This window comes from Ahaetulla prasina, chromosome 4 (genome assembly GCF_028640845.1).
Source record: "Ahaetulla prasina isolate Xishuangbanna chromosome 4, ASM2864084v1, whole genome shotgun sequence".
In the NCBI taxonomy this organism is placed as follows: Eukaryota; Metazoa; Chordata; class Lepidosauria; order Squamata; family Colubridae; genus Ahaetulla; species Ahaetulla prasina.
Window position 1 is genome coordinate 107,371,778 of NC_080542.1, and position 26,212 is coordinate 107,397,989.

At 36.8% G+C, this 26,212-nt stretch overlaps 2 protein-coding genes across 2 annotated transcripts in view; one reads left to right on the top strand and one right to left on the bottom strand.

The window, feature by feature from the left end:
* The window catches only part of TWIST1 (twist family bHLH transcription factor 1), a 121,156-nt gene that overhangs the window by 81,007 nt on the left and 13,937 nt on the right, over positions 1-26,212 (top strand). The gene's annotated exons all lie outside the window — the stretch shown is intronic.
* The window catches only part of LOC131197194 (histone deacetylase 5-like), a 105,653-nt gene that overhangs the window by 8,449 nt on the left and 70,992 nt on the right, over positions 1-26,212 (bottom strand). Inside the window, exon 6 of the mRNA XM_058180938.1 lies at positions 14,493-14,640. Coding sequence (XP_058036921.1) covers positions 14,493-14,640 — 148 coding nt within the window. The remainder of the gene's footprint in view (positions 1-14,492; positions 14,641-26,212) is intronic.

A 26,212-nucleotide genomic window follows, 5' to 3' on the forward strand; every position in this document is an offset into this window, starting at 1 on the left:
TTTCTCTGGTACCACTAATGGATCTTCAAACTCCTTGTAATTGATGATATATCTGATCTATGGACCAACAAAAATTCCTTCCTTCATTTTGGCATCAGTTATTCTTGGAAACATCTGTCTCAAATAATGAAAACCATCACCTTCCTTGTTCATCACTTTCATAAAATTTTAATCAATCTGAGTTTTATGTGAAGTGGAGGTAAAAATATCTATCTTAGGCCAACAAGTGGTTCATTCATGTGCCACATTTTTCTGTGCTGAAACCAAATTCTTTTGGAGTGGTTATTCTTTTTAATTTAAAGCAACTCTCTTGCATGGCTGTTCCAATCCCATAGACATATATAACAGTGCTTGGTATATACAGGCTGCCTTCCATGCAGTAAAGCCACTGTTTTTAGATCTCCACAAATAATCCAGTTGTCCTTACTGTGCTGGACATGCTTCAACAACAGTTCCATATTTTGTATGTTTATTTCATGTGAACAACATAGTCAACAGGTACTGATGGGTAGGAAGGGATGCGGTGACTCAAGGGCTAGGACGTTGAGCTTGTCGATTGAAAGGTCGGCAGCTAAGCAGTTTGAATCCCTAGTGCTGCCGTGTAACAGGATGAGCTCCCGTTACTTGTCCCAGCTTCTGCCAACCTAGCAGTTTCGAAAGCACGTAAAAATGCAAGTAGAAAAAATAGGGACCGCCTTTGGCGGGAAGGTAACAGTGTTCCGTGCGCCTTTGGTGTTGAGTCATGCTGGCCACATGACCACGGAGACGTTTTCGGACAGCGCTGGCTCTTCGGCTTTGAAACGGAGATGAGCACCGCCCCCCTAGAGTCGGCAACGACTAGCACTTATGTGCGAGGGGAACCTTTACCTTTATCTTACTGATGGGTATATATTGCGACTGTGTAAAAATAGATTTCTATAAACTGGTATGTGCTAGATTAAATTACAGATGATTTTTGTGAGTGGCAATCAAAAATCTCTTAAATATAGTATACAGAAGCAAAATCTTTGTTGTTCAGTGTTATTGGGCATGCATATGTACTGTAGAGCCTAAATAATTGTCCATCAAGGTTGTTTTAACCTGGATTTCTGCATGGACTACAATACATGATCTTGTGACTTAATGACCCATTCCAATTGTATAAATTTAAGATTCCATGATTCTGTGATGTTGCTGAACAATATCTCTTGTGGTCCCAGACTGCACAATAATAAATAATGCTCCGAGTTGTAGTTCAGAACATTTTTGGAATGTAACACATTGTTCTGAACTCTCTAGGTATTAAATGGTTTTCTGGAGTGTTTCTAGTATTGCTAGTGTTTCTTTCAAGATTTACCTAGATTTACCTAGAGCATTGCAAAACCCTAGATAAATTGTCTTATGTTCAATACTCAAGTTTTCTTATGGCTGCAACAAACATAATGAATTGCACAGCAAGCTCATATTTATTTGGAAACGGTTCTACATGTCAATATAAAGGGTAGGCTTACCATCAAAGTAGGATTGAGAAAGCCAAAATTCAAATGTCTGTCTCAGCTATGATACTCATTTTATTTATTTATTTATTTATTTATTTATTTATTTTGACACCTTAGGGTCTCAATATTTTTATTTTCAATATCATCATCATCATTACCATTGCCACTATCTCTAAATTATGCCCCAGGAAAACCAGGAAAATGTTCTGACTTCTGGAAACCCATCAACAGACAGCTAGATAGCAGGAGTATCAACATTGGCTCACTTAGGTAAGCAGCAAGAGACCTTCTTAATGGGATCAACAGCAGGGAAAACAAGTTCAGATTTGCTAATCATTGCATCTATTGAATACTTCAATACAAAATGAGTAGAATCTGAAGCAATATTAATAGAAATGGTATCAGTTAAACAAGCATCCTTGGTCCTGACTGGGTTTACTTTGGGATACCTTCTGGGAAGCAAGGCAAACTTGAGGAATCTCTTGTTAAGTTCGAAAAAGAAAAAAGGAAAAGCTAATCTGTTGCTCAATATTTTATCTTTAAAAAATTGTGTCTACAATGTCAACTCCATGAAAAAAGATTGAGGAGAATCTGAACCTGTAATAACCTTAATTTTCCTAGGCACAAATCTTCACAGGGATAATAACTTTAGCCATGCAACTTGGCAGAAAGATAATGACAAACCTTGGACAAAAGAATAATTGTAGAAAAATCATGTTAACCATAAAGGTACTATTGGCAAAGACATCATTTTCCTAGTTACAATATATGGGTGTGAAAGTTCAGAAAGACTGAACAAGTAAAAAATATATATATGCATTTTGACAGTGATGCTGGAGAACATGATTGAGAATTCTTTGGAGTACAAAGAGGCAACATGATTTGGTATTGGACAAAGCAAAACCAGAATATTCTGGCAAAAGTTGTTTGTGAAACATCAAAGGCAATCAAAAAAGAGGCTGTCAGAAAAAAAGGAAGGGGAGTTACTACCCCCGATGACACACACATGAAATTACAAAACTTAAAGAAGTAGTTACTGACAGACAGTCTTGGGAAATTATATCTATTAGGTCATAAAGAATGGAAAGTGATTGAAGTAATGAACAACAACTTTCTGATAGAATGAGAATTCAGGATGAAATACAAAATCTATCCATTTCCTCATGGGAAAAGGTATCTATTACTTTTTGCTCCTATATTAAGTTGCTTTGACAGGTTGATCCAGAAATCATTCTCCACACAACTTGAGAGCACAATAATGGAATAGAAATTTTTTGGAAAGTGCTTCAATATAGAGAAGCCCTCCAAATATCTATATATCTAGATATAGATATGTTAAATTTACTGACAAAGAAATAAAGGGAGACTAGTATAGATCTTTTTCAAGCTATTTAGCTTGCATCAGCTAGCCATACCCTTCTGGGCAGGGATGAAATGTAAAATTTGTTACTACCGGTTCCGTGAGCGTGGCTTGGTGGGAGGGAGTAATGTGACTGGGTGGGCATTGCCAACTTATTTTTTTTTTACTTTTAAAACCATTTTTTCTACAACCTCTTTGGCTGAAGAGTTTGTAAAAAAATGCTTTTAAAAGCCTCTGATGATCAGGCAATTCAGCTGGGATTGCCAGAAGAGCCTTTTAAAAGCATTTTTTCTACAACCTCTTCGTAGAGGTTGTAAAAAAATTCCTTTAAAGGGTTCTGATGATTCCAGCTGAGTTGCCTGAAGAGGTTGTAAAAAATGCTTTTAAAGGGTTCTGATGAGCCCAGTTGAGCCACGCGACCATCAGAGCCTTTTCTTTTTACTTTTAAAAGCATTTTTCGGCCGAAGAAAAAATGCTTTTAAAAGTAAAAAACAAACAAACCACCTCTGATGATCGCATGGCTCAGCTGGGCATGGACAGGGTGGGCGGGGGGCAGGGATTTTTGCTACTGGTTCTACGAACTACCCACTGCCATTGCTACCGGATTGGGAAATCCGGTCCACACCGGGAGCATTTCACCCCTGCTTCTGGGATTTGAACATGGGCTTACTTATATATTAGACAGATGTATTAACCACTAAGCCACAGGTTCTCCTCTTTGTCAGCTGCACCAGGGGAAAGATCAAGTGGTTTTTTTCCCCTATTAAAGCATCCTGGTCTACCCAGGGTGTGTGTGTGTGTGTGTGTGTGTGTGTGTGTGTGTGTGTGTGTGTGTGTGTGTGTGTGTAGTGTGTGTGTGTGTGTAGTGTGTGTGTGTGTGGGTAATTTCAAGAAAAATTAATTTCTCAGGAAATTGAGTTTTGCATTAACATTACTAAACATATACAAATTTATTTGTCTCAGTTTTACTTTCAGAATCCAGTCACCTTGAGAGTACCCAAAGCCTCTATTTTAGGCCCAGTACTCTTCAACATCTTCATCAATGACTTGGATGAGGGGATAGATGGGGAACTCATCAAATTTGCAGATGACACCAAGCTGGCAGGTATAGAGAACACTCCAGAAGATAGGTTTAAGATACAGAAGGATCTTGACAGACTTGAATATTGGGCGCTATCTAACAAAATAAAATTCAATGGTGAAAAAAGTAACATTTAGGCAAGAAAAACAAAATGCACAGATAAAGTATATGTGGTACCTCACTCAATAGTAGTACCTGTGAAAGGGATCTTGGAGTCCTAGTGGACAACCATTTAGATATGAGCCAGCAGTGTGCAGCAGCTGCCAAAAAAGCCAACACAGTTCTGGGCTGCATAAACAGAGGGATAGAATCAAGATCACGTGAAGTGTTAATACCACTTTATGTAAGGCCATATTCAGTTTTGGTTGCCACGGTGTAAAAAAGATGCTGAGACTCTAGAAAGAGTGCAGAGAAGGTCAACAAAGATGATTAGGGGACTGGAGACTAAAACATATGACGAAGGAATCCGGTATGTCTAGTTTAATGAAAAGAAGGATTAGGGGAGACTTGATAGCAGACATCAGACTACAGCAATAGATCATTCAAAACTCAGGCCACTTTGTTTCTGCTGACTAATTCAACATGATGAATAAATCTTTTACTCCAGGTGTGAGAATTTATTGATTTTTCTGAATTCCATGTTACCTGATTCAAATGTGTCCTCTCAACTGTAATCCACCATTCAGTTTTTGTAAATATAATGAATAAATAAGGTGGGGAAATGAAATAATCAATCTGAATTTCTACCAGCTTGACCAACATATTTATGCCAGGACACACACTGATTACAGCAACTGAAAGAACCCATGAACCCAACAGCAATAGTAATTGTTATTATAGAATAGAATAGAATTTTATTGGCCAAGTGTGATTGGACACACAAGGAATTTGTCTTGGTGCATATGCTCTCAGTGTACATAAAAGAAAAGATACGTTCATCAAGGTACAACATTTACAACACAATTGATGATCAATATATCAATATAAATCATAAGGATTGCCAGCAACAAGTTATAGTCATACAGTCATAAGTGGAAAGAGATTGGTGATGGGAACTATGAAACGATTAATAGTAGTGCAGATTCAGTAAATAGTCTGACAGTGTTGAGGGAATTATTTGTTTAGCAGAGTGATGGCCTTCGGGAAAAAACTGTTCTTGTGTCTAGTTGTTCTGGTGTGCAGTGCTCTATAGCGTCGTTTTGAGGGTAGGAGTTGAAACAGTTTATGTCCAGGATGCGAGGGATCTGCAAATATTTTCACGGCTCTCTTCTTGATTCGTGCAGTATACAGGTCCTCAATGGAAGGCAAGTTGGTAGCAATTATTTTTTCTGCAGTTCTAATTATCCTCTGAAGTCTGTGTTTTTCTTGTTGGGTTGCAGAACCGAACCAGACAGTTATAGAGGTGCAAATGACAGACTCAATAATTCCTCTGTAGAACTGGATCAGCAGCTCCTTGGGCAGTTTGAGCTTACTGAGTTGGCGCAGAAAGAACATTCTTTGTTGTCCTTTTTTAATGATGTTTTTGATGTTAGCTGTCCATTTGAGATCTTGCGATATGATAGAACCCAGAAATTTGAAGGTTTCTACTGTTGATACTGTGTTGTCAAGTATTGTGAGAGGTGGAAGTATGGAAGGGTTTTTCCTAAAGTCTACCACCATTTCTACGGTTTTGAGTGTGTTCAGTTCCAGATTGTTTTGGTTGCACCACAAGGCTAGTCGTTCGACCTCTCGTCTATATGCGGATTCGTCATTGTCTCGAATGAGACCAATCACTGTTGTGTCATCTGCGAACTTCAGTAGCTTAACAAATGGATCATTGGAGATGCAGTCATTGGTATACAGAGAGAAGAGAAGTGGGGAGAGCACACAGCCTTGGGGGGCCCCTGTGCTAATTGTACAGGTATTTGATGTGATTATTAGCAATTATTTATTAGCAATTATTAGCAATTTGTGGGTAAATTGTCCATCAGTTTAAATTATATATGGATATTGTCAAGGAAATGTAAACATTTTTTAAATATTATATAAAATTTCATATAAAATATGCATCTATATATGCATGACAAGCCGAGAAAAAGGAGAAACAGTAATTTTTTTGGTTATTCTTTAATATTTTTGTCTTCCTTCCTTCCTTCCTTCCTTCCTTCCTTCCTTCCTTCCTTCCTTCCTTCCTTCCTTCCTTCCTTCCTTCCTTTCTGCTCTATTATATAAATAAAGCAAAACAACAAACAAATAAGCCCACTCTGTTAATAGGATGAGGGAGGTAGCAGCTTTATTTAAAATCTTAGCAAATCAAGTTAAGTGGAAAGGATAGCTGATTAGGACACTCTCAAAATATGTCAGCCACTAATTAGTTTAAATCCTGTAATTTGATATGCCAAGCTAATTACATTTTATTTTTGCTATTCCAAAATTTGGCTTTATTTCACCAGAAAAATTAGGTTTACTGAGCCCTAAATTATAGTAAGCATTGCATTCTAAAAGAACACAATTAAAGATGTTTCATGTCTGAATCTAAATTCAAAAAACCTTACAATTGCTATTTTTGTCTTCCTTTCTTATGATTACTTACAACCTGGATTAAAATTCTCCTCCTTGTGTAAATTCTGTTCCAAGAAAAAAATGTCTTTTATTTAAAGGATATAAATCACTTTGTACCATTTGTATAAAAATATTGTCCCCGTTTAGTTTGAATGCTGTTTAGTATTAATTTTAATGTATCATTTATTGCAACATAATCTTATTGTTGAACTTGGATGAAAAAATAAAAGCTAAATAAGATGATTTATGGTGTTGAGAAAGGGATAGGCACTCACAAATGATCTGTCATGGAAGTCTATCCTGTGAAAATTTTTGTACACATTTCCAATTCATCTTCACACTTTATCATTATCAATGATTTCAGATTCAGTATCATGTTCATCAATGTTTCTTAAACTTTTTGCTCTCAAAACTTCTTCCTATTTTAAAAAAATTATGCAGCATGCAAACGGCTTTCGTTTGTATGGGTTATATTTATTGATACTTCTATTAAATATTAAATTTAATGCATCCATTAGATGTTTATTAAATCATGTAAAATAACTATTAAACTATTAGCTATTATCATGAATAAAAAGATTTTCATAAAAATCACTATATTTTTAACAAATAAAAAATAATAATGAGAACAGTTATATGGTTTTAAAGTTTGCATATATTTTCAATATCTGGCAAATGATATTTTTGCAGATCCTTCAGTGGATCTTGGGTCTTCAGACCACATTTTCAGAATACTGACATGTTTACAATATCAATATAGGGAATAGGAAAAATTAATCAAATTTATAGAGTTCTGTAAAATGACATGTATTTGTGTGTCTTGTAAGAGATTTCTAGAGTATTTAAAAATTAAGAGAGATTTTACTGAATTGTGTTTTCATAAATGTACTCCTTTGCAGTTAATTTTCAGTAAGAAAACTGAGGGCTAAGGTGACATTTAGTACTTCAAATATACATTCCCACATGTGCAATATATTTATATTTTCCAGTAAGACCAGGAAAAATTATGTAGAATTTTAATTTATATGAGTAGAAGTACGATCAAAATTTCCAATATAAAATATTACTGAATGGTCTAAATATATTCCATCATAGGTTTACATAATATTCTTAAACAAACTAACATCTTCCCATCTTATTGTTTACTGTTAAAGCTACATAATATTATTGAAATGGAAGCTCTTAAGTGGGAATGAATAGATCATTTAATCACCAGAGAAATATATATTTCTAGAAGCAGATATCCTTTCTGCAATTTTTTTACTATCTTCCAGAATTAAAAATACATACAAAATATCAAAACTGGGCCCACTCCCAAGCCTATAAAAATTAGAATCCTCTCTAAAGAATTAAAGCTTTTTAAAAGAGAAAGACATTTTAAATATGGAAATATGGAAGAAATCATGATTCTTGGTGTTCTCTGACCTTGGTTGTTTTCTTGAAGAGCTTTCATTACCAAACTAGGTAACCTCATCAATGAGTGAGATTTTCTCTCATTTTATATACTAGTGGCTTGCTCTGTCAGTGTTGGTGGCAGTAGTTTTGATGATTCCTTGACTGGACCGTTATTTACTATTAGTTTGTTTGTCTGAGTTGATAGTTCTTTGATTGGCATATTGTTTGCTTCTGATTGTTGTTCTAATGTTAATCTTAGATGTTAATTTCTGCTCATCTGGGTGTTGATTACTGGTGAATAGTGTTTAGGTATGTTTTTTTCCTTTTTCCTTTTTGGTTGTTTCTTTGAAATGATAAAGATGTTGTTTACCCCAGCCTACTTGATAATTACAAACCAATCTCATTATGTTGTGTCACCTGCAAAGTCATGGAATCAATTATAAACCAATCCATTACCCTCTACTTAGAGACTAACAACCTACTCTCTAACAAATGATTTGGCTTTAGAAAAAATTTGTTCTGCAATCTGCAACTATTATATTGCAAAAACATATGGACTTCAAAACTCGACCAGGGTAAATCAATAGATGCAATTTATATAGACTTCTGTAAAGCCTTCGATTCAGTAGTACACGCCAAGCTAATTCTAAAATTAAAATCTTATGGCATTTCTGGATTCCTGCATAAGTGGATAGCTGTGTTCCACTTAATCCTGCATAAGTGGATAGCTGCGTTCCACTTAGACTGCGATAGTAGTCAAAATAGGGAATGCCTTATCTAACCCTGCACCTGTTAATAGTGGTGTCCCCCAAGGCAGCATTTTAGGACCCACACCCTTTATACTTTATATGACCTTTGCAATCATATTATAAGCAACTGCGTTCTGTTTGTGGATGATGTAAAACTATTCAACACCACTGACAATGCTGCTACTCTACAAAAAGAATTTAACTATGTGTTATAATCTGGGATGCGGTGGCTCAGGGGCTAGGATGTTGAGCTTGTCGATTGAAAGGTCGGCAGCTCAGCGGTTCGAATCCCCAGTGCTGCCATGAAACGGGGTCAGCTCCCATTACTTATCCCAGCTTCTGCCAACCTAGCAGTTTCGAAAGCACATAAAAATGCAAGTAGAAAAAATAGGGACTGCCTTTGGTGGGAAGGTAACAGCGTTCTGTGCGCCTTTGGCGTTGAGTCATGCCGGCCACATGACCATGGAAACGTCTTCAGGTAGCGCTGGCTCTTCAGCTTTGAAACGGAGATGAGCACCGCACCCTAGAGTCAGCAACGACTAGCACATATGTGCAAGGGGAACCTTTACCTTTACCTTTTATGTGTTATAATGGTCAAACAATTGGCAACTCCAAATCTCAACCAACAAATGCTCTGTCTTACACATTGGCAAAAAAAATCAGAACACAAAATGCAAGCTGAATGGATACAGACTACCTAACAGATGACCCTTGTCAGATGACCCTTGTCAGATGACAAGGTCTGTCAAAGACCTTGGAGTACTCATTTCAAATGATCTAAATGCCAGAGCTCACTGTAACAGCATTGCTAAAAAAGCATTAAGAGTTGTTAACCTAATCTTGCATAGCTTCTTCTCTCGTAATATTGAACTGCAAACTAGGGAATACAAAACTTTTGCCAGACCAATTCTTAAATACAGCTCATCTGTATGGAACCCGTACTGCATATCAAACATTAATACAATAGAAAGAGTCCAGAGATATTTCAAGAGAAGAGTCCTCCACTTCTCTGCTCGCAATAAAATACCTTATGCCATCAGACTCGAAATTTTGGGCTTAGACAACTTAGAACTTCACTGTCTTCCGTCTGACCTAAGCATAGTACATAAAATCATCTGCTACAATGACCTACCAGCCAATGAATATTTCAGTTTCAATCAAAACAATACAAGAGCACACAAACTCATGCTAAACCAATCCAAACTAGACTGCCAAAAATACAATTTCAGTAACAAAGTTGTCAACGCCTAGAATAACATAGACTACACTACCTGACTCTATGGTTTCTTCCCCAAATCCCCTACTGTCTACTTCACCCCATTCCTCAGAGGTCTGAAGGGGCATACATAAGCGCACCAGCATGCTTACCATCCTATCCTAATGTTTTCTTTTATTCTTATCCTTTTTATGTATTTATAATTATGTTTACACTTATATCTGTCATAAAATAAATGCTTGACAAAAATAAAAATAAATAAAATAAATCTCTGAGTGCCTGTTGATTTGTCTGGGTGCCAGTCTTTCCAGAATTCTCTAGCCTTTTGGAGCTTGGTTTGGTCTAGATTTTTCAATTTCCCAGTTGAAACTTTGGATAAGTCTGTCCATTTATTATGAAATTAAGGAGTTAATCAGATCTTCTGACTGGTCTGCATGGATGTGCATTTCTAGTCTTTAGTCTATTTCTCCCACATGGTAGCTGTGGGAATTGTTACACTGTATGTTGTAAATGACTCCTGGTTTTTTCTTGTAGGCTTGCTGGGTCTTTACATTGACTTAGGATGCTTTTGTTTGGGTGCTATGATAATGCCATGTGGTTGTAATAGTCTGTTGGTGGTTTCTGAGATGTTTTGAGGTATGGCAGTGTTATCCTTTTCACAGCTTATGTTAGTTGTACTCTACTGGGTTGAGTGGTCAGGCACTTTTTAATGGAGTTGCATGAATATCCATTTTATTGGAAGATATGTAGATGATCTGTTTCCTTTTTCTGGTGTTCATGTAATGCTCTTATGGAAGACTGAATTGTTGCTTTCGTAGTGGAGCACTTGGTTGGTGTGGGTAGTTTTATGATAGATTTGTCTTTCGAATTTGCTCTCAATGCCTCTGGGATGAGCCTATAAGGAAGGGTAGTATGTTATTGTTTTCTTTTTTCCTATAGAATTTTATTTCTTTGAAGATGCTGCTGATGGTTTTTTGTGTGTTCTCGAGTTTGTCCTTTTTTATTATAACAAAGGTGCCATCAATGTACCCAATCCATACTTTAAGTTGCATGCACGGAAATGCTACAGATTCTGGGCATTGCATTAGTCTCTCAGAGAGTACCAAGCTCAGAGAGTACCAAGGACCCCACTATTCAACTATTCTCTTCTATCAGTATGGAAGAAATTTTCTGACAACTCATAGAAGTGTGTCAGCCTGATGTGGATTTCTCCATTCTCCCATACCCCACCCCAGGGAAGGATTATACTTGCAGAAATTTATTTATTTTCTAACATCCATTTTGGCATAGACTCTCTGGGAATGAAACATTCAAATTTATTCCAACAGAATCTTTTATGGAATTCATTTTAAATTCATTTTAAATTCATTTAAAACTTTGGCAACTCAATACTTTACAAGCAAATTCTACTGTTGCAAGCTCATGATGAACATACTTAGACTAGGGCAAAAAACTTGCTGGATCTTGGGGATTAAAGATAACAGTTGGTTTATGTGCCATTTGCAGCCAAATTTATCTGTCCAAGTAATTAGGATCAGAAAGCCACTCTGCTAGGTGTCTTACACAAAAAGTTTTTTTCAATAGATCCACACCTTTCTTTTCATAACATTCAAAGCAAATCATTTGTAAAGGATTTTGTTGTTTTTGACTCCTTATTCTCCTTTCTTTCACTCAATGGATTCAGTCCAATTCTATTCCATTTGGACTCTTCCTTGTTCTGCAGAACTGCCAAAAGCATTTGGCTTGAATAAAAGTAAGAAGTGTATAATGTCTTTTTTCTTTTTTTACAGAGACACTGTAAAACTTTTCTGAGTGATTAGAGAACAAGAAAAAGGGAGGAGGGAAGGAGGGGAAGAGAGAGAAAGAAAGAGAAACAAAGGGATGGATGGGAGAGAGATAGAAGTAGAGACAGAGACAGAGAAAGAGAGACTGCTCTGTGCATTGAACTATTCACACATCATGTGGAAATACTTGATTGGCAAAGTGAGTTGGCAGTTTTTCTTTCATTTTATAGAATTGTTAAATTCATGTCCAAGTCAGCCCACATTTGGTCAATGTGAAACAACAGCTGACAAGCAGGGGAAATGAACTCTCCTTTGTTATTCATTAATCCCATTTCATTTTAAAAAAGGAATTATTTGCCTTATTCATAGAAAGACAACTCCTGGTTTTGGCCAATATATTGCACAAGCATTAATATTTTTGATCAGTGTAAAATAATCCTGGAACTTCCTCCTTTTTCTTTTTTTCTTTTTGTATAGGACAACATCATAAGTTACAGTGCCACTTTTATCCTGCTCTTATCTACTTAATTACTTAGTTACTAAAGATACTTGTCTACTTAAAAAAAAACTGTCAAAAATGTCTGCCATATTTTTGGTTCTTATCATAGGTTTAGTTTATTTTGTAAATGACTTAAGTCAGAGATGACAAATAAGAAAATCTCAAGTCACATACGTCCATAAAAGCTAAACAAAAACTCTTACTAAAATTTGCTAAGAAATATGTATACACTAAGGGCTCAGGGGCTAGGACGTTGAGCTTGTTGATCGAAAGGTTGGCCGCTCGGCAGTTCGAATCCCTAGTGCTGCTGTGTAATGGGGTGCGCTCCCATTACTTGTCCCAGCTTCTGCCAACCTAGCAATTTCGAAAGCACATAATAATGCAAGTAGAAAAAATAGGGACCACCTTTGGTGGGAAGGTAACAACGTTCCGTGCGCCTTTGGCATTGACAGGCACATGACCACGGAGACGTCTTTGGACAGCGCTGGCTCTTCGGCTTTGAAACGGAGATGAGCACCGCCCCCTAGATTCGACAACGACTAGCACGTATGTGCGAGGGGAACCTTTACCTTTACCTTATGTATACATAAGGAAATCATAGTATATTTCATTAATTGTATTATCTCTAAATGAAAATGAAATTATGTCAAATGCAATTATTGTGTGCAATCCTGAGGATATAAATTATCCTATTGATTTTTGCAAATTCCTCTAGGGGCCTTTTTGGCTGAAAAGCACATAACTACATATAATTATGTATTTATATTTCATCTTTATTTCATCATGAAATTCAAGGAAGCACACATTAGGGTTCCCAGATGTCTTTTCATGCAGCTATTAACAAGATCAATACATGCACAGATTCAGCAGGATTATTTCATCATATGCTTCAGTCACACTGATTTCACTTGCGGTTCCACTCCTGAAGATTCCCTGACTTGAAACTGATAAGGTGAATCGACAAGGTTCTGAATGGAGATTCAAATACTGTTTGCCTGCTTTTATTTCTCAGAAAGCATTGGGAGACTCCCTAGTGAAACCCAATATTTCATTTAAAATTCATTTCTGCAACATGTTAGGAGACTACACAATATCTGAGCATGCCTTGAGTAGAAATATTCCACTTCCCTCTTACAACTATCTTATTAATCTTCATTAATGTAACAAAATTGCTGCCTGAGCATGGTTTACTCAATGAATATTTAATATTTATGAGGTCTAGATATATCACATAGAAGGAATGTATGGGGAAATGTATAAAGGGTAGAGGAAGGAGGGATTGAAAGTTTGCAGGATTGTATGACTATATCATAAAGAGTATAGTGAGAATCCAAACAGAAAATCCAATTGGATTGGGATTTGGGATTATTATTTGGCACATTAATAAAGCGAGCCCTGGGAATGACTTGTTCATCTTTTTTCATGAAGCTTTGTCTTGCTTTGTGCTTCTGATACTAAAGATATTACTTGGTGAACTTTTGACCCAGTTATTACAACATTAGTGGACATTAGTGTTACATTCCAGGTGCAGCAAAGATTTCTTTTTTAAAAAAATAATGTATGATGATTCTCTTAGCTGTTGTTTTCAAAAGCTTTAAAGGGGACGTGCTTTATTTAACTTTAGGAACAGTAACATAGCAATTGTTCTTTTTTCAGGATCTTCAATTCTTTTAACAAAACTCGAGTAATAAACAATAATAATGTTGCGTGTGTGGTAATAAGATACAACTGTAAGAAATAAGCTACAGATAATACTCAATTTATGATTGCAACTGGGAGTAGATTTCATGTTTTCTTAGGTCTTCCCAGTCATAAGTAGAGGTATCCATCCACTTGATTGAACCAGATTTTGTAACAATTTTTGTGACAGTCATTAATCACCATGGTTATAAAGCAAATCTGCATTAAGCCAATGCTGCGTTCATAACTAACCACATTCTTACCATGGGTGGTTTTGCTTGAAACTGGCAAAAATATCACAAATTGTGATCACATGACTGTGGGATATTGCAATCAGTCATAAAGGTGAGCCAGTTCCCAAGAACCTGAAACAAGAATCCCAAACCCATGTAGTATTTTTCTCTGCATTTCCAGTTTTTAAAAAGTTTAACAGGATAACAGTGTTGGAAGGGACCTTGGAGGTCTTCTAGTCCAACCCCCTCAAGCAGGAAATTCTATAACATTTTAGACAAATAGTTGTCCAATTTCTTCTTAAAAACCTCTAGTTTTAGAGCAGACACAAATTCTGTAGGCAAGCCATTCCACTGATTAGTTACACAAAAGACCCTGGGCTTTAAAACAAAGAGAAAGAAAATGGTGCTTTTAATGTATTTTCTAGTCATGCCACTAATTTATTTGACACTTTTAGTGTCTACAATTTTGGACTTACCTGTCATGTCCTGATAGAAAAGACTGCTCAACATCCACTGAAAGTAAGGCCATGGCTGAGACTGCCTCTGTCTCCTCTCTCTCTTGGGTTTCAGCCAGCTTACAGCTAACTGGCACGATGTAAGGCTTCACAGACTTCCAGTACTTCCCTAAAGAAAACACACCATAATTTATGGGAAATTTCACTAGCATGGTGGTATAAACCCAAGTAGTTGCTTAAGTCCAACACAGAGAGCTTCTAAGTATATGAGTATGAGTAACTGGGATTCCAAATGACTGTGTTGAAGTTATGGCTCTCAGTGCCAAGCTGGAAAGTTCTCTGTCTTTCCAAGGTCTATGTCACAGCCTTCTGAGAAAGTAATACACTGAAAAGATCAGCACAGAATTTAATGAACTCTGAGAAGGAACCACTGAGGATTTTTTTTTGCTGTAGAATGAGTATTTACTACATTATCAATATTTTAAAGATCTGGGATTTCTTAGAACTGGAAAATACATTTCTCACAACAGTAAGCAGGAAATGGGGTTGGTGAAGCTAAAAAGCAATCCAGAAATGACTATGACAGGAGCAGAAACTAGAAAGCCCAGAACAGATCTTTCTAATAATTATGCCATCAGAAAAAACAGATTTGTTAGTTCTGGATGCTCTTGCATCTACAAACATTGGGAGATGTACTAGAGCAATAATTTATTTGACATGATTATACGCACTGGGATGTCTTTGAATCAATGTTTATTCTTAATGACTGCCTTGATAAGTCCCTGAAGTTTTCTTGGCTAGATTTCAGAAGTGGCTTCCTTTTGCCTCCTCTTAGGGTTGAGGGACAGGGACTAGCCCAGGGGTTGGCAACCCGCAGCTCTGGAGCCGCATATGGCTCTTTCATCCCTACACTGTGGCTCCCTGTTGCTAGTCGGCTCCACAATTGATAGGGCTTCCAATTAGGACAAGTAGAGGAAAAAGGACGCTGGCTAGGAGGAGACTCTACGGTGGAAGAATCGGACTTCCAGTCGGCAGAGGAAAAAGGCTAGGAGGAGACACTATGGTGGGGGAACTGGATTTCCGGTCAGCTCCAGAATTGAACGGGAGCTTCTGGTTAGGACCTTTGTGGCTCTTTGGGTGTTTAAGGTTACGACCCCTGGACTAGCCCAAGGTCACTTGCTGGCTTTGTGCCTAAGTTAGGATTAGAATTGGTGGTCTTCCAATTTCTAACTCAATGCTTTAATTATTATACCAATTTATCTCTCTTTGATATAGGGTCATATATTATAGGAAAGCTTTCAAAAGAGATAGGAAAAGAAATAGTTGTTCATGAACCAGTTTGGTACGAACCAAGGAACAGTGGATAGAAAGCAGGAAAGGAACAGTGGATAGAAACTAGGAAACTGTGAATTCTAGGTCTCCCTTAGGCATGAATGATGGCTGGATAGCTTAGGACCAGTCAGATGTTTTTCAGACCAAGCACCTCACAAAGTTGCTATTATAGAGAAAATAGGAGCATTAGCTGTGCCATGAGATTATTAAAATATCTCTTTAAAATGCAAGATAAAATAATAACAACAATAATATAATCTTTGGATTTGTTTAAAAAAAATTTAAATCCTGCTGGTAATAATATTTTATTAAAAAAGAAACAGACAAGATAAATAAATAGACAAAAATATTATTAATTATGAATAACATTATGAATAGCACACACCTATTTTTTTGGTATCATAATTTCTCTTTGGTGTGTCCTCCCGATGTGCTAGAATTGACACCTCTACAATTCCACAGAACAATTTTAGGAGTTGGGTTCCCAGAACATTGAGGGAAGGAACCAATTTAATGAAATCTGACTTCCTGCTTTCTATTTGGGAGTGTGAAATACATGAGTCTGACTAGGCTTGTATTTCTTCCAAAGATCTGCTACAGATAAATTCAAGAATATTCCTGGGAATTTAAAGTAGACTTAATGGAGAGGACAGTTTTTCATAGAATACCCATATAGTTTTCAAAATCATTGGTGTAATGACTTTGAACCTTTTCAGATCCCTAAAGGCTAGAACTTGCAATCTGCATATGAAGCAACAAAGGGTGTTGTGTCATTTTGAAGATTAGAACATTGAATGCAGCTTAGGCTTTTGAAAATTCTACTTAAAAGAAAGTAAGTTAGGAAAACCTAAAACTGAAATGAAAGTGTGCATTAATTCAAAATTTTCAGATTTAACTGGTTCAATTAAATTCCTGTATGCTGTAAACATATATGAAAAGCATCTTTGATAGTGAACTGTTTTTGTTGACCATGTTAGAATAAATTCAGAATTTTCAGTTTAGCCTGAAAATGCTGATTTTTTCCCCCCTGCTACACTATGTCGTATGTCTCTAAATAAGGTTACCTTTAAAAGTGTCTTGCATCACATAAACTGGTATGGTTGTATCATATCAAACCTTGGTATGATACTAGGGAAGTTGGGTGGGAAAGCTCTTTTGGCTTCTTTTTTCCAAGTCAAAAATAGTCAATGAATCTCAGCAGACATCTAGTTGTAGTATATTTAGTTCTGGAGTTGGGTCCTCTACCATTCTATCAGCCCATACTTTGCTAGGAGACTGCAAGCAAAGGTAGTCACATATATGAGAAGTCTGTGCTAGATTTCCAGCAAGGAGAAGGTCAGTTATTATACTCCAGCTGTAAATACAATGACTTGGAACTAAACTGGAAGCAACTTTCTTTTTGCTGCAATAAGGTCTAAATCAAGAGACAGGGTTTCTTTCATCTATCTATTTTCCAAATAGGTATTCTTATTAGAAGTGGTAAAATGGCTGAGGAGAAGGTAAAAGAAAACTAGCTTGATCAACTTATGTAACATGATAGGGAGACAGTTCCTTTGAAAAAAATTACCAGAACTCCTTAAGTTGTTACTAGGATCTATATATGATGGAGGATTTTATGGGGATAAAGTCTGAAATACATTACAAAATTAAGATTCCCAGCTGCAACCCTATACCCACTTAACTTAGACTAAGTCCCATCTGAACTCAATAGGACTTGCTTCTGAGTAATGTATGAAAATGCACTAAAAGCATCAGAAAATTGGCTTTTTTCCAACTTGTAAAATGCTTGACATTCCCCATGTCCTCCTGTATTTAAGGCACTATAATTGTTAGATCTGGAAAAATAGCATGTACAAATACAAAAATAACATTGTTATCAAACTACTTAGAAACTACAATAAAACAAACAAACCAAGTTAAAGAGACATTCCACAATGTTCTCACAGACCATTTTACCATTTTCAGGGAACAAAGTATTCAATCCCATTTATTTATGGATTTCAGTGTTCACAAAGTGGGTGAGTGGGTGATTCAAGAAAAAGCATATGGGTAAGCAATCGAAATATATTGACATAGGAATAATATTCTACTTTGCTATGAATGAAATTATGTTTCAAAAACCGTTAAAGAAATATATGCAATCAAATAAAAACTGAATGCACCAATTACCACACCAAGCAAGAAGAAGACCTTCTGCGCACAAACTCCAATCATGCTTTTTATAATTTTGTGAACAGCAAACTTAAAGACTCGAGATCCATCCCACCACTAAAAGATTCTAACGGCAAAGAATATAATGATGAAACTGTTAAAGCAAACCTCTTTTTTTTATTGAAAAAGTTTTAGGAAAAAAACATTTTTCACCCTTTCCTCCCCTCCCCCCCTCAAAACCCCCCTTCCCCCTCCCGTCCCCCCATCCCACCCACCCATCCCCCCGGCTTCCCGGGTCAATCACAAGGTACTATTATACATAAGCCAAACATAGACTAAAATTTTCCCTTGCAACTCAATTAACCTCATCCAAGTCTTTTCACTTCCTAACCTCCCCCATAACATTCTAAGATAATACATCCTTATTATTCAAAGGCAATCTGATATCTCTTAATCTGATTTCTATTTTGTAAATAATCAATCAAACCTCTTCAACACATTCTTTGGCACAGTCTTTGTTAACAGTAATGACTTATACCCGACATTCCCCAATCGTACCAACAATGAGTACAATGACCTAACACATATAGATTTCACAGAAGATAACGTTGAAAAAGCTCTTCGCAAACTGAAACCATCCCTATCTATTGGACCTGATGGACTATGTGCATACTTCATACTTAAAAAAGATTTCTACTAATATAGCAGAACCCCTAAGCACCCCTAAATTTTTGAAAAAGCTTTCATGACCAGTTCCCTTCCCAAACTTTGGTCACTTGCCACGGTCATCCCTGTCTTCAAAAAAGGAGACCCCAGCCTAGTTGAAAATTACAGACCTATCTCTCTTTGCTGTGTCACCTGCAAAGTAATGGAATCTATCATCAACCAATCCATCACCCTCCACCTAGAAACAAACAACCTACTCTCTAATAAACAATTTGGTTTCAGAAAAAAATTATCATGTAATTTAAAAAATTATCATGTAATTTACAACTGCAAAAACATATGGACTACAAATCTTGATCAGGGCAAAGCCATAGATGCAATCTACATAGACTTCTTTAAAGCTTTCGACTCAGTAGTACATGATAAACTTCTCCTAAAACTAAAATCCTACGGCATCTCAGGACCCCTCCACAATTGGATAACAGCTTTTCTATCAAACAGACAAGTAGTCAAAATTGGCAATGCTATATCAAATCCTGTTCCTGTCAAAAGTGGTGTTCCACAAGGCAGCATTCTTGGACCAACACTCTTCATATTATACATTAATAATCTCTGTGACCATATTACAAGTAATTGTGTTCTCTTTGCTGACAATGTCAAACTATTTAACACCATCAACAATACAGCTATCCTCCAAAAAGACCTTGACTTCATATCTGAATGGTCTAAAACTTGGCAACTCCAAATCTCAACCAGCAAATGCTCAGTCTTACATATTGAAAAAAAGAACCTAAACACTAAGTACAAGCTTGATGGACATTACCTTACTGATGACGCCCACCCTGTTAAAGATCTTGGAGTTTTCATATCAAGTGATCTAAGTGCCAAAGCCCACTGCAACTACATTGCAAAAAAGGCCTTAAGAATTGTAAACCTAATCTTGCGTAGCTTTTTCTCCAAAAACACTACACTACTAACCAAAGCATATAAAACATTTGCTAGACCAATTCTTGAATACAGCTCGACTGTTTGGAACCCATATCACATTTCAGGCATCAATACAATTGAATTTGTCCAGAAATATTTTACAAGAAGAGTTCTCCATTCCTCTGAATACAACAAAATACCTTATGCCACCAGGCTTGAAATCCTGGGTTTAGAAAATTTAGAACTACGCCGCCTTCGACATGACCTGAGTTTAACTCATAGAATCATCTATTACAAAGTCCTTCCTGTCGAAGACTACTTCAGCTTCAATTGCAACAATACACAAGCACACAATAGATTTAATCTTAATGTTAACCGCTCCAATCTTGATTGCAGAAAATATGACTTCAGTAATAGAATTGTTAATGCTTGGAATATACTACCTGATTCTGTGGTCTCTTCCCCAAATCCCCAAAACTTCAACCAAAAACTGTCTACTATTGACCTCACCCCATTCCTAAAGGTCTGTAAGGGGCATGCATAAAAGCGCAAACCTGCCTCCCATTCCTGTCCTATTGTTTCTTTTAGTTATATCCAATTAATACAGTTATTACATACTCATACTCATATATATGCTTATATATTGTACAGTTATTTCATACTTATATATACTGTGTGACTAAATAAATAAATAAATAAATAAATAAATAAATAAATAAATAAATAAATAAATAAATAAATAAATAATCCATGGTTCATTTTTGAGCTTCTGTCAGGGCATTAACATTTCAAATAATAATAGCCCACAGCTAGAATCTTGGCCTTCTATAACTGCATCCTTCAAATTTCATCTGACTCAAAATCTCACAAATGTGCCAATAACAACTGACCAAGGTAGAGACACTTTCACCTTCCCTATTCCTTTCAATGAAATCAGCACAACACTCAATGTTCTCATGTTTGCTTTGATCATTTTTCTAAGCAGACAGAATGAAAATGTATTATAACACTCACAAAATTGTATTCAGTTCTTTGTTGTTAACAAAAATGTAAACTATCCCAAATATTTCCCTGTCAGTTGTGGAAATAAGATTTTTTTTCTTTTTTCTTATTCCTTTTTCTTTGTCTTTGCAAAAGTCTTGTGTTTTGCTTGGTGGGAGGCAATGCAGTTTTCTTGCTGAAGTGGTAGGATTGCCTTTGTGTTATACAAAAACCTTGTTTGGGAAGTTTAGTTTTGAACGAATATTTTCCATGCAGTTGCAAAAACCCCTTCTGGTTATTGGTACTATCAAACGAAAGTTTGAAAAACCTTAATATGAAGCAATGCAAGAGCTTTACTTTGTTTTAGAAGTGGAAGAGGCCAACAAGCAGCTTGAAGACGTGTTTGCATAAATTTTCTCCAAAAGAAAGCACCTTTCCGAAGCTTACAAGATTCAGCATGAGGTGTACCATTAACAGATAGCTAAGATGGCAGACATTGGGAAATCCTATCAGTTTCGTTATTGTATTCATTGCCGTTAGAATCTTTTAGTGGTGGGATGGATCTAGAGTCTTTAAGCTTATTGTTAACAAAATTATAGAAGGCACGACTGAAATTTGTGCGCAGAAGATCCTCTTCTTGCTTGGTGTGGTAATTTATGCATTCATAAATTGGACTAGAATTCAACACCATAATGATCATAGCAACACAAAAACAGTCACTAAACAGCAGTTCCACCACACTAGACAGGACCCAAAGTGCAGACTATACAGACAGCCTCAGAGACAGTTCAACACATAATGGCAGCTGGCATTGTGTACAAGAACATTTGCACAGAATATGGGCTAGACCTTCCTAAATCCAGATGGCCATCCCACAGAAGATTGGAGAATAAGGAAACTAAGATTCGATGAGACTTCCCGATCTGACAGACAGGTGAGTACTAACCAATCTACCAGGCATTATGATAACAGACCAAAAGACAGTCATGTGATAGATGTAGTGGTGCCAACTGATAGCAAATCAGAAAGAAAGAGTATGAGAATCAAAAGAAGCACAAGGACTTGAAGGAGAATTGGACAGGATATGGGAAATAAAGTGTTCCAAGTGGTGGTAGGAGCACTTGAAGCTGTGATTGCTAAACTGGGAAAGTGGCTCTATGAGATCCCAGGAATGACATCAGAACTCTGTCCAGAAGTGTGCAGGGCTATGAACTGCTAAGATCCTGTGCAGTAGCCTCAAATTCCCAGAACTCTGGTAGAAGACTCAAGATTGAAGACCCATACCATCCATAAGAGGAGAGGATATTAATCAAAATATTAATATAATTCAGGAATTATTCATGTTCAGCTTTGACAATGCCTATTTTCTTCCCCATAAATTCCACAAAGATGCATTGGTGGCCTTTAGAATAGAATAGAATAGAATAGAGTAGAGTAGAGTAGAGTAGAGTAGAGTAGAGTAGAGTAGAGTAGAGTAGAGTAGAAGAATTGGAAGGGACCTTGGATGTCTTCTAGTCTAACCCCCTGCTCAGGTAGAAAAATCTATACCATTTCTGACAAATGGTTGTCCAATTTCTTCTTAAAAATTTTCAGCATTCCTCTAGTCCACTAATTTTGTCACTTTGTTGAAGAATGCAGTAAGATTTGTCTGCCATGAACTGTTTTTGACGAACCCATGTTGGCTTTTGGTTACGACTTTGTTTGCCTGTAGATCAGGCTGTCAAACTTGCGGCCTGCAGGACAAGCTGTCCACGCCTACGCCCAGTTTAGCAAAGGGGGAAAAAATCCTGATATGTCACGTGATGATGCTGTGATGACGTGGGTTTCACAGTCCTGCTCTAGATGGTCACTGATTCTTTGCTTGATTATCTTTTCTAGAATCTTCCCAGGTATTGAGGACAGGCTGATAGGTCTGTAGTTTCCTGGATTTATTTTCCCCCCTTTTTTGAAGATGGGACTACATCAGCTCTTTTCCAGTACTCTGGTAGTTCCCTGATGCTCTGGTAGTTCCCAAAGTACTCTGGTAGTTCCCAAAGATAGCATCTGATTCCCTGATGCTATCTTTGAAAAATATAGTTCAATGGTTCTGAGATCTTGTCTGCCAGTTTTTACAGAACCTTGGAGTGTAATCCATCTGGCCCATTGAGTTGAATACGTCTAGGGTAGACTGGTGCTCATTTACCATTTTCTTACCTATTTTAATTTATATTCCTAATCTGCTTTTTATGATACTGTTTTTAATAGATTGAGCTGTTTTTTTCCTTTTGTATAAATCAGCAGAAAATGATTTAAGCAGTTCTGCTTTCTCCCTGTTGCTTGTCACCTTCTTTCCACTTTCTCCCACTAATGGACCTTGACTTTTTTCTTGTTTTTTATATGATGAAAGAAGCTTCTTTTGTTGTTATTTTTACTATTATTGCAAGCCTTAGTTAATTTTGAGCCTTAGCTTTCCTCACTTCATCTTTGCACATTCAGGCTAATTGCTGATTGTTTGGTTGGGTGACCTTAGTTATGTGCCCCTCCTTCCACTTTTTATACTTGTCCCTTTTGTCTTTCAATTTATCAGACAGTTCTTTATACAGCCATATTGGTTTCTTTTGAGAAACTGTTTTTTCCCTTCTTCAGTAGTATTGTGCTAGTCTGTGCTTTTATAATCTCACTTTTTAACATTTCCCAAGCTTTTAAAAAAATATATAACCCCACCTTTTAAAGTTTTCCAAGTTTTCCCCTTGAGGATTTCTATCCATGGAATCCTTTCCATGCTCTAAATTAGCTCTCTTAAAGTCCAAGTCTCTAGTTTGACTTTGTTCTATTGCTTATGCTTGCATAATGTTTAATTCCAATATTCCAAGGCTCCATCGCTTCAACATCTTCTATCATTTCATCTCTATTAGTGAGAATTAAGTTCAATATGGCTGATCCCCTAGTTGCCTTCTCTACCTTTTGGGAGACAAAGTTGTCTGCTAAGTTTGTCAGGAACCTGTTTGATCTTCCGTTTGGTGCCAAGTTTCTCTCAGTTGATGTCAGGGTAGTTAAAGACCTACATTACTATTGTGAAGTACTTCCTACATACCTTAATTAACTGACTAGCAAAAAGTTCATCTATTTCCTCTGTTTGGTTGGGTGGCCTATAATATAATCCTATAGCAATGTCATGCCCTCCCCTTTTACATTGACCCAAATGCATTCAAGACAGTTTTCATCATTGTTGTCTACTATTTTTGTAGAAATGTAATTATTCCTTATATATAGTGCAACTCCACCTCCTCTTTTATTTGGTCTGTTTATTTTAAACAATTTAAATTCCTCTAACTGTAGCCCTTGATCCAAAAAGATGGTATATTCTAGACATAATAGAAACATGGGTCTGTAAACTCCAATATGAAGGTTATCATCACTCTTCTGAACAACGTTTCACATAAAGAATCCTGATCCACCTGTCTTTATTTTCTAAGAAATTATTGACATTAAAATTGTAATACTAATACATTTATTGTATTATACCTAATTATTATAAACCATAAATAACACATATATAAATAACATGACTCTTTTCCCCAGTTAAACCAGCAAATGAGAAATTGGAAAAATAAGCATTTGCAATTCTGGTTAATATCTAAAAAAAACTGAGGAAAATATGGATAGTGGCAAAATATGGACAGTGGCTTTATATTGGATCCATCAAGAAGGAAACAGTATTTATTTATCTATATATATTTATTTATTTTGTCAAATACATATTAAATAATATATATATATATATATATAGGTCTTTGGTTGTTCGGGTTTTCTCCCGTGTAAAATTGGAAGTGTCTTGGCGACGTTTCGACGAAGTCTCATTCGTCATCTTCAGGCTTCAGCTTCGTGCTTCTGGGAGCAATGTGTGATCACAGCTGTTTCTTCCTTTTAACTGCTAGTGGGGGTTTGAACTGATTGGGTGGGAGCTTGGCTGTGCTCTGATTGGATGGGGGTTTTTCTGTGCTCTGATTGGCTGGGGGTGTGTCCTGTGTTGGTGGGGGCTTGGTTGTGCTCAGTCTAATCTGTGCTGCAGGGGGATTTGAGCTGGTGAGCTGCACTGCTGCTGTTTGGCTTCGTGTTCGTGGTCGTGCTACATCTTCGTAGTGGGTGTCAGTCTGCTGCATGTATGGATTGGAGGGGTTTGAAGTGGCTAATGTTGCAGCTGCGGTCTGGCTTCTGGTCCTTGGTCGTGAAGATGACGAATGAGACTTCGTCGAAACGTCGCCAAGACACTTCCAATTTTACACGGGAGAAAACCCGAACAACCAAAGACCTATATACAAACACCCGTGAAAACCTCAGAAAACATATATATATATATATATATATATATATATATATATATATATATATATATATATATATATATATATATACACATATATATAGGTCTTTGGTTGTTCGGTTTTCTCCGTAAAATTGAAGTGTCTTGGCGACGTTTCGACGAAGTCTCATTCGTCATCTTCAGGCTTCAGCTTCGTGCTTCTGGGAGCAATGTGTGATCGCAGCTGTTTCTTCCTTTTAACTGCTAGTGGGGGTTTGAACTGATTGGGTGGGAGCTTGGCTGTGCTCTGATTGGATGGGGGTTTTTCTGTGCTCTGATTGGCTGGGGGTGTGTCCTGTGTTGGTGGGGGCTTGGTTGTGCTCAATCTAGTCTGTGCTGCAGGGGGATTTGAGCTGGTGAGCTGCATAGCTGTTGTTTGGCTTTGTGGTCGTGCTACATCTTCATAGTGGGTGTCAGTCTGCTGCATGAATGGATTGGAGGGGTTTGAAATGGCTAATGTTGCAGCTGCGGTCTGGCTTCTGGTCCTTGGTCGTGCTTCATGATCAGTGTGGGTTTGGATCTGCTTTCTGTCGCCAAGACACTTCCAATTTTACACGGGAGAAAACCCGAACAACCAAAGACCTATATACAAACACCCGTGAAAACCTCAGAAAACATATATATATATATATATATATATATGTATAGGCATGAATTGAATACATAAAATGAATAAAATTAAAGGAAACATTAGGACAGGGATGGTGGACACACTTGTGCTCTTATGCACGCCCCTTACAGACCTCTTAGGAATGAGGTGAGATCTACAGTAAACAGTCTTAAGGTTAAAGTTTTTGGGGTTTTGGGATAAGACCACAGAGTCTGGTAGTGCATACCAGGCATTAACAACTCTGTTACTGAAGTCATATTTTCTGCAATCAAGTTTGGAGTGATTCACTTTAAGTTTGTATTTATTGTGTGCTTGGGTATTGTTGTGGTTGAATCTAAAGTAGTCATTGACAGGTAGGACATTGTAGCAGATAATTTTATGAGCTATGCTTAGGTCATACCAAAGGTGCCGTAGTTCTAAATTTTCTAAACCCAGAATTTCAAGTCTGGTGGCATAAGGTATTTTGTTGCAAGCAGAGGAATTGAGGACTCTTCTTGTGAAATATTTCTGGATGCGCTCAATTGTATTAATGTCTGTTATGCAGTGCGGGTTCCAGACAGATGAGCTGTATTTTAGAATTGGTCTAGCAAATGTTTTGTAAGCTCTAGTTAGTAGTGTAATATTACCGGAGAAGAAGCTACACAAGATTAGGTTTACAACTCTTAATGACTTTTTGGTGATATTGTTACAGTGGGCTTTGGAATTTAGATCATTTGATGTGAGTACTTTAAG